At 37.5% G+C, this 12,582-nt stretch overlaps 1 protein-coding gene across 1 annotated transcript in view; it reads left to right on the top strand.

The window, feature by feature from the left end:
• The window catches only part of LOC149848759 (RNA-binding KH domain-containing protein PEPPER-like), a 39,955-nt gene that overhangs the window by 24,365 nt on the left and 3,008 nt on the right, over positions 1–12,582 (top strand). Inside the window, exons 2-4 of the mRNA XM_089997289.1 lie at positions 9,515–9,767; positions 12,031–12,179; positions 12,256–12,519. Of these exons, the coding sequence (XP_089853415.1) occupies positions 9,515–9,767; positions 12,031–12,179; positions 12,256–12,519 (666 nt within the window). The remainder of the gene's footprint in view (positions 1–9,514; positions 9,768–12,030; positions 12,180–12,255; positions 12,520–12,582) is intronic.

The raw sequence follows: 12,582 nt of genomic DNA, 5'->3' as shown, positions 1-12,582 counted from the left end.
GAGAGAGAGAGAGAGAGAGAGAGAGAGAGAGAGAGTCGTTCTTCTTATTCAGCAATTAGGTCTAATCAACTATTTAAGTAGTGATTAGCCTTAAAAGAAAAGATTACACTTAGGTCCATTATTTATTATAAAATACAATAAGCCACCTTAAGCATGGAGAAACTCTAATTGGTCGACTTATCTTAACATAATGGAAAAACTTGGGAGTGATGAATGAAATAGGGAAGAGATCAAAAGTAAAAACTAAGTTGTCATCGATGCGACCAATATAAAAATGACCCTTGCCAAAATGGAAATAATTATTTTTAGGGTTAATTTAATCTCCATGTTTTTTTTGAATAATAACGCTGGGGTTACCTCAAATTAATATTAAATAAATAAAGAATTACAAATAATCACCCTCAGAGGGTACCCAATCTGGTCGTTTATCCTTCCAAATCAAATCATTACAATTCCGAAGCAAGAAAAGCATATAACTCATAGCCAATAAAGGGCTTTTAAGTAGAACATTTTCACAGACATAGGAACTAATCCTGTCATAAACTGGTCCTGAAATGCATCGCCCTTCAGCAACAACCCTCATGTCCCTACATCATCGTTGATTATTTGAGATAACACGCACATGCGATCGCTGAGGAAGAGGCGATAAGCATTGAAAATATTCACCTTCAATGAGGTTGGTAGTAGGTGCTCTCTTCATCCCTCCCAAACAAATAAATTTGTCTCTGGAGTAGACAACAAAAGAAATGAGATACCAACCTCCATAGGAGCACGATGCAAATCTAATCGCAAAAGAGCTAGAGTCAACTAGCGAAAAGCTATCCACTATCAAGTTTGTTTTGACAAGCAAGGATATGAATTTTTGCTGGGAAATGGACCACTCAAGCACAACAAAATGTTCTGTACATGACACCCAAACCATTTTATCTTTCAGTTCTGCTTGGAATCACTCCCTCTTGATAGAACACATTTCTCAGCTTCCAAATATTCTAACAAACAATATGAAAAGTGATGATCCAACAAGGCTTGAGCCATGGAGGGTGGAAGCAAGTCGTCATCCACCATTTTAGCTCAGAAATAAAGTCAGAACGTAGGGTCCTTTTCGTCCCGAATATTTTGCACACATATTTCCAAATCCTTTGGGCAACAGGACACGAGAACAACAAGTGCGATTGAGATTCTTCTTGTTTGAAGCAAATAGGGCATCTGTTAACTAATGGAAACTTTTTTTGCCCACGTATAACCAAGACCACTCATGGGCTAGGGCATCACTGCAAATGGAATCCCAGATATTCTTGCAATTGATTTCCTCGGTGCATACAAAGCTAAGTCACAGGGACTCGGCAAAGTAGGTGCCGCACCTGCGTCAATGCGATGCAGGTGCGGCATCCGGTGTGGTCAACACGACCCTAGGTGCGGTCAACGCACCCAGGGTCGTTTTCCTCCAATTTTTTAACGTAACTTGTGTTTTCTTCTTGTAACTTGTGTTTGGTTGGTAAATACTAGCCCTGATACATGTTCCTAGGCATCATGGAAAAAACAAGGACGTTACCACTAATGGTTACTTAAAGGGGTTTCATGGAAAATGAAAGAAGAATTAATTCTACATAATTTTTAGTTACTTTTATGTTGGGAATTAATTCTATAAAGGAACGGACTGCTCAGTTCCCATTAATTACTCTATCTCTCTATATATATAAGTAATCAATAAATGCATTAGAAAAGTTAATTGCTTTGACCGGTAAAATATCATGTCCATTTATGTTTTACGCCCTACAGTGTAGGGATGAAAGTGGGGTTGGGTAGACCTGACCCAATTCGAATTGACCTAGCTTGACTCGGTCATGCCCAAGATGAACATTCATTAGTGTTAATGTTGTTAACTGTTAAAACTTAAAAATTATATATATATATATATATATATATATATATATATATATATATATATATATATATATATATATATATATATATTGCCGCACCCCCACACCCAAGGTTTTTGAAAGTGCCGCACTCCCGCACCCGCACCCATGTGACATAGATACAAAGCCTCTCCACTACAACTTATCAAGTTTGGGAGATAGTTGAAATCCTGTCAGATTAGGCCATAGGCTTTCAAGCCCGGGGAGAGCATCTAGACGTTCCATACATAGAGCCAGACCATCCTTTACACATATTTTCTTCGTACTTACTCGCCTGCGTCTTTCCTTCTCAGGAAGGAGAGATATCAATGGGGGACCCAACCAAGGATCCGTCCAAATCCGAGTACCAGTCCCTTCTGCCACCTTGCAAGACATCAATGGTTCAATCAGTTTTTAGTCCCATAAAATCTCCTTCCAAGCTTTAGAACTTTTACTCGAGTTGCACCCCAAAAGCTTCTATTGCGAAAGCATTTGAAACACATAAAATCAGCCCAAGGAGAGTCTCCAAAAAAAAGTCATTAATCGCAAGCTTAACCTGGTAGGTAAGATTTATTTCCTCAATCCTATGAAGCCCAACCCTTCCACTTTTTGCTTTACAAAGCACCTTCCATGCCATCAAGTGAGGTATTTTCCTAGAATCCAAATCTTGCCACAGAAAGTTCCTGAACATGGTTTCTAATTACACTATCACCTTCTTTGGAACTTTAAAAGATAAGATCCAAAACACAGAAATTGCAGTAAGTGTCTTTTGAATAAGAAGCAATCTCCCAACATATGATAAGATTTTGGCTTTCCATGATTTTAGCCAATGCTGAATTTTTGCAATAAGAGGCTGACATAAAACAATCTTCAACTTTCTCACACAAAGAGGCAGACCCAAATATTTCAACGGAAAACTACTAAGCTGTAATCCGTCTAAATTTGAGATTCTAGTAATAACTTTCGAGTTCACATTTAATGATATCATCCTAAATTTTCATTATTTATTTTCATACCTGCGGTTGATTCAAACTCCAAGAAAATATTCACAATTTTTTGCAGTTGGTTCTCAGATTGCTTACAGAAAAACAACACATCATCCGCAAAAAATAGGTGTGAAATGTCCTGGGCAAGGTAAGAAACTTTGATAGATTCAAGGTAATTTTGACATGCACCTAATTTCAGCCTTCGAGATAGCCTTTCCATGACAATTGAGAAATCCCCCTGCCTCAGACCTCGAGAGCTCCAAAACATTTTCCTTGAAACTCCATTCACTAAAACCTGGAAAGAAGTTCTAGCGGCATAAATCGTAACTCTTCTAACCCAAGTTGGGTGGAACTCCAAACTAGTCAGAGAGCTCTCCAAAAAATCGATGATAAGCCTTTGATAAATTCAGTTTTGAACAAAACACATGAATTTTTTCTTTTCATGAGAATCAATAATTTCATGTGCAAGCAAAATACTTTCATGAATATCCTTACCTTTCAGGAAAGCCCCTTGATTCTTAGAGATCACTCTCACGAGGATAACTCTCGTTCTGTTTACCATCACCTTAGAGACAATCTTATATAGGAAATTGCACAAAGCAACAGGTATGAAATTCTTCAATTGATTTGCACCTTGGGTTTTGGGAATAAGCGCATTGAATATGGAGTTCACGTTTTTAACAAATTTTCCTTTCCAGAAAAAATCTTTGACATCTGCAATTATAATTCTACCCACTATATCCTAACATCTTTGAAAGAACAAACCTGAAAACCCATCTGGCCTAGGAGCTTTGTTACCTTTGGCTTGGAAAACTGCTAAGCGCACTTCATCAGAAACCGGAGCTAACAGGGAGTCGTTCTCCTCCTAAGATACGCACAACCCATCCCAAGAGGGGAAGAAATCTGACTTGTCTTCTTCCTCCATAAGCAATTCTTGAAGGAACTTAAAACACTCACTTTCCATACATGAGTGATCCGTAACCTGGGAGCCTTCAATGAGAAGGTGATTGATATTGTTGTGGTGCCTTCTTCCTTTGACAAAAGCCATGAAGAATTTAGTATTTGTCCTCCTCTCGAAGCTAAAGTGCACTAGATTTTTGTTTCCACTGAGATTCCTCTTGTACAAGTGATCTCTCCAGCTCTCTCTTAAGGATAAACCAGAGTTACCGGAAGCGCCTAGGTAAAAGGGGAAGCGCGAAACGTCGCGCTTTCAAAGCGTGAGGGGAAGCGTCCCCTTTTTTGGGAAGTGCGCTTCCCCCTCGCTTTCCCATTTTTTTCATTTTTTTGCTTCCTCCTCGCTTCCGGTTCGCTTCCTAGGTCGCTTCCGGTTTACTTCCTAGGTCGCTTTCGGGACGGTTCTGAATTTTCTTCTAAGTGGTCCCACGCTTCCTCGCTTCCTAAAATTTTGAAAGTGCCTCGCTTCCCGCTCCCGCTTCTCGTATCGCTTCTCGCTCCCGCTTCCTCGACTGGTAACTCTGGGATAAACTCAGACTCAATATCTTCATGAGAAGGGGAGGTACAGATCGAACTTTGAATCTCCAGGAGTTGGCTTCGTAGATCTTTGATTTTACCCTCTAGAAAGCCAAATCTAAACTTCTTCTAAGCTTGCAATTTCACTCTCACATCGTCCATCTTGTTCAAAATACGGAACCTAGGGCATCCAAATTGAGACTGGTTCTAACAGTCTGAAATAATATGCAGCATTCCAGCTCAGATAGCCACCACTCAAAGAACTTGAAAGGCTGATTGAAGCTCTTTGTCACAACCGCCTTAGAGTAAAAAATAAAGACATAATGATCCGTCACCGATCTCGGAAGGTCCTTCAACAAGCTGCCCATCCCAACATCATCAAATCATTGATAGTTGACGAAACATCTGTCAAGCCTACACTGTACGCTATCTCTGCCTTTTTTATTATTGGTCCACGTGTATTTCGCATCTGGATCCTCAATTTTAAATGGGTCGCCTTCTGAGATAAAGTTATGAAACTCTAAAGCGCAATATATATTCGGCGGGACGTCTTCTCCGAATCATTGAGCACATTGTTGAAATCACTATGCTCCAACTCCATCATAGCAAGTAAAACTTCAAACTGCATTGACCAGTGCCCAACATGATTTCTAAGGTAGACCCCTGCAACCTTGAATCTCTTACCTCGATCCACTACAGTGTAGCTAATAACTCCACCATTGATTTGAAAGTCCGAGCACTCCACACGTCCATGGTCCCCAAAACATATAATATACATTTTATCGGACCCACATAAAGCATCAAGAACAACATTAAATTCTTAGTACTTATATTTCAAGGATAAAAATCACTTAAAAGCAATCATAGTGTCAATAATAAAAAACATCTCGTGTTGATAAATTGAGAGAAAAGAACGAAGATCCATATGCGATTGGGGTTTAGCAAAACCCTTAATGTTCCATGAAAAAATCTTCATGGAGCAACTTTAGACTTACCACTTGCGTCACCACAAGGCCAAAGAATGATGTGACTTACCTAGCAATCTGCCCGGGCTTACCTTTCTTGGAATGGCCCACCTTATGTTTCTAATCTACAAACATGTCACCAATTGAAGCAATGGTGTTAAAAACGTGCCTCAAGGCGCAAAAAGCATGCCTTGCCTCAAGGCGAGGGCCCTTGTGCCTTGAGGCGCAACAAAAAAGCGTATGTGCTCTGAGGTATACGCCTCAAGGCAAGGTGTGCCTCTTTAATTAATGGGTCAAATAGGGGTCAAAGCCCCTATTTGACCAAAATTTGAGGACAATTAGAGAGGGGCTCCGACCCTAATTAGGGTCGGGGGCCTCCCTCTCTTTCTCTCGTCTCTTTGGCTCTCTCGCTCTCCCTGTTGTCTCGTCTCTCTCTCTGCCAAAAGGAAGGCTGAAAAGAAGAAGATGAAGAAGAAGAAGAAGAAGAAGAAGAGAAAGAGAGGTATCGCTCTCCCTCTCTCACTGCAAGAAGGACCCTGTCAACTCGAGGTACACAATTTTTTTTTTCTTTTTTTCTTTCCCCTTCCATTTTCTTTTTTTTCATGTTATTTTTTCTCCTCCTCTTCTGAGCTCTCTCCCACCACTCTCTTTGTTTTTCTTCTTTTTTCCATTTTCAGTTTCTGTTATTCGGTTATATACATATATATTCTTTGTTTGGACAAGTGTATATTACATATATATTATTTAATTCATGTATAATCTGTTTCTACTCAGTTATATAATCTGTTTTTCAGTTATATAATTCGACAGGTGTATATTACGTATATATTATATAATTCATGTATAATTTGTTTCTACTCAGTTATATAATTAGTTTCTCAGTTATATATATGTTATATATTTAATTAATTAAATAAATCTGTGTGTATTTGTGTGGAAAACAAATATACATACATGTTAGGACGTTATATTTTGCTGTCAATCTTGTTATGTCGTGTAGTTTTTTTCACATCTATATAATCTGTTTCTAAGTTATATAATTAGTTTCTCAATTATATAATCAGTTTCTCAGTTATATAATCAGTTTCTCAGTTATATTTTTAATTAATTATATAAATATGTGTGCATTTGTGTGGAAAACAGATATACATACACTTTAGGACATTATATTTTGCTGTCAATCTTGTTATGCTGTGTAGTTTTTTTCACCGCCATATAATTTGTTTCTAAGTTATATAATTAGTTTCTCAATTATATAATCAGTTTCTCAGTTATATAATTAGTTTCTGAGTTATATAATCAGTTTCAACATGAAATTTGGTGGATGTTTAATTGGAATTCCTGTGTAATATATGTTGATTCTTATTGAGTATGAATCTGAATTCATTGGATTATATAAAGCATTGGCTTAAGTTCTTTTTTAACTCTGAGCTTTTATAAATTCCCATGTTAATATGTATATTTTCTATCTTAGACTTTTACATGTTAATCTCATATTTTTCGGTATTTATTTGAGATATTCTATTTCTTATTGGTTGTTGTTTCATCAATAAAACATTTCTTTTATTTATTTGTATTTTAGATATTTTTGGAAGTTTTTTTAAAGTTTTCAATTTTTTTTGAGGTTTACGCCTCGAGGCGTACGCCTTGCCTCAGTTTTTGGTGGAGCTCTTTACGCCTTAACGCTTTTCACAACATTGCTCATAGGAAAAGAAAATTTTGCCTGATTAGTTTTGATATGGTATTTTTTTCAAAGTGAAAAAATTTCATTTGTTTGGGTAGCATGAGAAAAATAAAATGAAAAATCTTAAAAAAATGAGAGTGAGGAGGAGGTCGCGGTGAGATGGATGGTGGTGGTGGTAGTGGAGGAGCTTCTCCGACGCGGTTTTTCGGGAGGTGGGTGATAGTGGGTGGTGATGGATGGTGGGGAGGGCTGTTTTTCAGGTGGGTGGTGGTGGTGGAAAAATCATCATGGGGTGGTGGTGGAGTTTCTCCGACACGGGTTTCTGGGAGGTGGGTGATGGTGGGTGGTAGTGGTGGTGGTGAGATGGATAATGGTAATGGATGGTGGAAAATCATCGTGGAGAGCGTGGTTTTCTGAGAGGTGGGTGATGGTTGGTGGTGGTGAGATGGATGGTGGGTGGTGGTGGTGGTAAGGTGGATGGTGGTGGTGATGGTGGGTGGTGGTGGTGGTGATGAGATGCGGTGAGATGGGTGGTGGGGAGTGTAAATCACCATTTTCTCTTGATAGGAAACATTCCTCCACCACCTTCTCCCATGGAAGAACTTGTCCTATCAAAAAGTGTACTCTTTAGAAAAACTCTCTCAGGGAGATTTTTTATCATTTGGAAGTGTCAGAAAAACTGTATGGATTTTCCACTTTGTATCACTCTTCCTACATCTTTCCCACTTCCAAACGTGCCCTTCGATTTTCTGTCGAGAATCACGTCCTCATGCATGATCAATTGGAAGAACTTGGGTTCCCAATAGTGTAGGGATGAGCTTTTTGCTTCCAAGCACTCAGCCACCTTATCGTATATTTTTCAACTGCAGGGTAAGCAATCAAGTGTCAAAGTGTATTACTTTTTTTGGTTGGGATATGGCTTGTCCTTACATAGCAAGGGGGATGTATAAATAACAAGGTGTATTTCTCACAAGTTTCATGGTAACATTATAGATAAATGTTCTTAGTATTTCAGATAATTATATGAAATTATGGCATTTTCACACCAAATTATGTTTGAGGGTCTTCATAAATCAGTTAATCATATATTCTCCACATGTATTAGCTCAACCAAAGAACATGTCCTGCATATTCGCTATGAAAGGAACACATCCAACATCATTATGTAATCATCACACATGGATTTAGTTTGCATTGTCAACCAGCCTATTGAGGGCAAAAATAAGCCACACTTATAATAGTTTGTGCTTAATCAGTGGTATCAGTATAACGGATTTCATATTAACCATGTTCTCAAATCCAGGAATGCCATAACAAGACAGTTCACCAATGGGCTGTTTTAGGTCATGCACACTTGGATGTACAAGGTCATTGATTGGGTTCCTAACGTACATGACTTATAGTTGTTCATGTGAGTTTCTTTATTATTAATGAACCGATAGGAGTCTACCTAACCCCTGCTTGACTATAAAAGAAAACATTTTGTTTTCTTAAAAAAAGTTATAACATTGTTGGACATCTATCTCTACAATATGTAGGATTTGAAGTACCAAGATGCATTTTATGTTGAAGTGGCACCGAAATGGTCTGCATATGTTTTCTTTTACTTGATCAAGATGGGCTATTCTTGTTGTTGTCTAGGTTGTGCACACATTAATGGCCATTATTAGATAGTCACATAGGATGACTGACCTTTTATGGTAGGCAGTTTGGTCAGGGAGAAATGGTTCTGACTTTTCATGGGTCTAAAGTATCATTCAAGCCATTACTGCCTGTGTCAAAAGGGATACAAACATGTTCAGATTAATTAGCAGTCTGTCTGTCTTCTGAGTTTGGTTTTGGGTCCTTTCTTATTTTGCTGATTTCTTTCATTTCTTCTGAGGTTTGTTGTAGCTGTTTATAAATCCACTGCCTAAGTTTGTTGCTCATGATTTCCCTGAAAATATTTGATAATGGCTTAATGACTCTTGTTGAAGCTCTGAATCTTCTAAGTAGTCTGGCTTCTCATTAATAATGTTATACTTACTCTTTAATCCTTGTTATATGTTAGAAAATGATTAGTATTAATATGGTATATTGTTTTCACTAAAGTATAACTTGGACAGTGAGGTTTTTATCATGGATCAGCACTATCTGTGTCTTTTAAGATGACATCCATAGGCTGGAGAAAATCTTGATTATGCCTTAATGGAATAAAGAACTGTGAACAATATGTTGTATACATCCTTTCATGTGTATAATTGAAATGCTGCAGAATGACATCTCTAAGCTTTTCTTCCACACTGCTGTGCTTGATGTTTTTCCAACAAGAAGCTAGCTTCTAATTCCATTCATCCATGCAATACCTATGTTGTGAATTTATTTGTAGATAAGAATGCATCTCTTATAGTTTGCAATTCCTATGGTTTGTTTTGGTTAAATAGAATTTATAATTTTCTGTGCTAATATTATTGTGCTGTCATGCAGAATTGCTAAGGTTGCTGTTTAACAATCTGTATTTGTAAGCAGGTACTGGTATATGGAAGGGAAGAACCAGATGCTAAGATATCCCCTGCTATGGATGCAGCTTTGCGAGTGTTCAAGCGTGTTACCGGACTTACAGATGGGGAAGGTGACGGCACAGCTTCAGTTGCATCTTTGCCTTGTTCGATTCGGATGTTGATTGCTTCATCACAAGCTATCAGTTTGATCGGTAGGCAGGGCACCTTAATAAAGTCCATACAAGAGAGTAGCGGTGCCCATATGCGTGTGCTATCTGCAGGTGTGTAGCTAATTTTTTATGTTTCTCTTTATTTTCTACTTATTCCACAGAAGGTTGCAATTACTTTAACAAAAATGTATACGGTGATTTTTTAGTTATTTTTTAAAGAATTATTCATTTACAACTCATTAATGCACTAACTTCTGATATCTATTACATACTGCTTTACTTAATGGTTCAAAAATTATATGCATAAGGAAAAGTGAGTGTCTGTAAAGTGCTGAAAAGCTTAGAGATGGTGTGAGGTCTTTGCAATTTCTTTTAATATGTTCAGTCTCCTGATTAATGGAGGTGGGTTTGTAAAAGTATGATTAGTAGAAATATTGTATTTAGTTATTGTTGTTGAATAAAGATCTATGAACTTATGCTTTTCAGTATTGTTTTATTTGGTTCATACTTTAAGAACCCGCCGGATTGCTCCAATGACTCATCTGAGTCGACTGAGTCGACTGGGTCAACCAGCTGGTTGACCCAATGTCCACATATCTACCTTCACATTTTCAATTTTTTAGGTTTTGCATGTATAGGAATTATGATGAAGAAATGGAGTTTTATTTTTTTGTTTGTACATAAGTGTATTCATATATTGATTTTCATATAAATATATTATTCTAGCTATTCTCATTATTGTCATCTGCTATTTTAGATTTTTGTTGTTTTTACATTAAAATCTTGTTTACTTTATCAATGTCACATTTTCACACTTAGTGCTCTTTATGACAGTTAATTGCTGAGTTGAACAGTTTATACATCACAATGATTATGATTCATATTTTTTGATATGCAGATCTTAGCTGCATCACTAAATGCTATCTGATTGCTATTTATATGTTAATATTTGGTGTAAAAAATATTGTCATTACGTACTACTTTTTATTTACATAACTCATATATGCATACATATAAGCTAGCTAAACCCTACTGAGTCAAAGTCAGTACTAAGCAAGTTAGCTCATCAGTCGCTGAGTTTTCCAACTGTAGTTTAAGTGTACAAATTTTTACTCAAAATCATTTGCTGAACATTTTCTTCCAACAGTTGGATATCTGTGTCATGTTATGCTGCTCTAGTGTACGTGATTAATCTTTTGTGATGACTTTCTTTTAGTTATATCACACTGTTCTTATTTATTATATGCATACATCTATTTTTGATGTGTTTCTTGTAAGATTTTGGTCAGCCTTTTGTTCTATACTCTTTTATCATGTTTGTGTGTTCCTTTATGAGTGACCCTATTTCAGCTATATGATATTCTTCTCATGTATTCATGACAATGCATTTAATTTTTTATTTTGCAATTTTTCCAGTAGATTTCAGCTGGGAATCATGAGAAGTAATGCTGCCACTACTGGACAGTATCACTCAGCTGTTTTTAGCCATCCTGTTGGCCAGAAAACAACTGAATGTAAGGAGCCTTGTGTCAATGTCCTGCAAGGGCAGCACCACCCCTCTAGTAATTCAGGTTACCATAAGCTGAAATCCTGCCAGAAGAAGGAACCGAGAGAGATGGCACCCTCTTAACCTTTTTAGGCCATGGCAGGAGAAAAACTGCCATAGGCAGCAAGATTGATGATTCTTGGTTTATGTTTGGTGCCTCTTCCTTCCTTTTCTTGGTCATTGAGGCCCCCAATATCCCACTGTTTTCCTTCCTAGCTAGGGAAAACTGCAGAACCTAATTTTCATCCGCATGATAGCTAAACAGGTCAGAAATAAATCCCTATATAAATCAGTGAATCCTATTCTTTTGGGGCCATGGCATTGTCATGAAACTTATTATTTGGTTGTGTTGTTAGTGCTTGGTGGTTCCAACATTTTAATGGCTAAGATGCAGAAGAAAATAGAAGTACCATCATAGGACATGGGTGTGCTGGCTATTTTGAAATGCCATGTTGTAAAGATTGACCTTTTCCTTTCGACCATTGTAATCAGTTATGAGGACATGTGTGTGCTGGCCATTTTGAAATACCATGTTGCATAGACTGCCCTTTTCCTTTCGACCATTGTAATCAGTTATGTTTTCATTTAACAGAACAGCCCCATCATAGTTCCATTGTAATCTGTCAATTGTCTCAATTTCTTTTTTCCACTTGATTGCATCCTTGGCTATTTTGACTACTATAGCCTAATAGTTGCCATTCAAGTCTTGAAATTTTAGTTTCTGTTGCCATTTCTATTTGAGAATTACTAAAAAGAAGTTATACAAAATTGACTGCATTACAGTCACCTTAACAAAGTGCCTAAGCTGTTTGTTATGTCTTGCGGCAGAGGAGACTCCATCTTACGCTACGGCAGATGAGAGAATTCTTGACATACAAGGAGAAACTATGCAGGTCTATAAAGCCCTCGAAGCATCTGTTGGACATCTTCGCAAGTTTTTGGTTGATCATAGTGTTATTCCTTTGTTTGAGAAAAATGTAAGTCTTATGTCTGATTATGTTTATCAGTGCCAGTGAATGTGGATGCTAACACTTGTTGATGATCATTTGATAGTATAATGCACCAAACACTCATGATCGTCTGTCAGACACTTGGGCTGAAAAAACTCAAGGCATTCAACATACAACTTCACAATTTGGAACAGGAGTAGACTACACTCTTCCATTGAAGAGGGATTCTTTATATCTTGACCGTGAAACCCAGATGGATTCACAAGTTCAGCTTCCTGGACTGTCAATATACGGTCAAGATCCTGCACTTGGTGGTGGATTGCGATCTTCAAAGTTAGGGCGAGCAGCTGCTGCTTTGGTTACACAGGTAGTTTTTTCTTGTTATGTGGGTTCTCAAGCAATTCATTTTTTCCTCTTAGTTTTATTTCCT

This window comes from Nuphar pumila, chromosome 1 (genome assembly GCF_984573655.1).
Source record: "Nuphar pumila chromosome 1, dmNupPumi1.hap1.1, whole genome shotgun sequence".
In the NCBI taxonomy this organism is placed as follows: Eukaryota; Viridiplantae; Streptophyta; class Magnoliopsida; order Nymphaeales; family Nymphaeaceae; genus Nuphar; species Nuphar pumila.
Note: the sequence above shows the minus strand (reverse complement) of the source record. Positions and strands in the feature narration are given on the sequence as shown.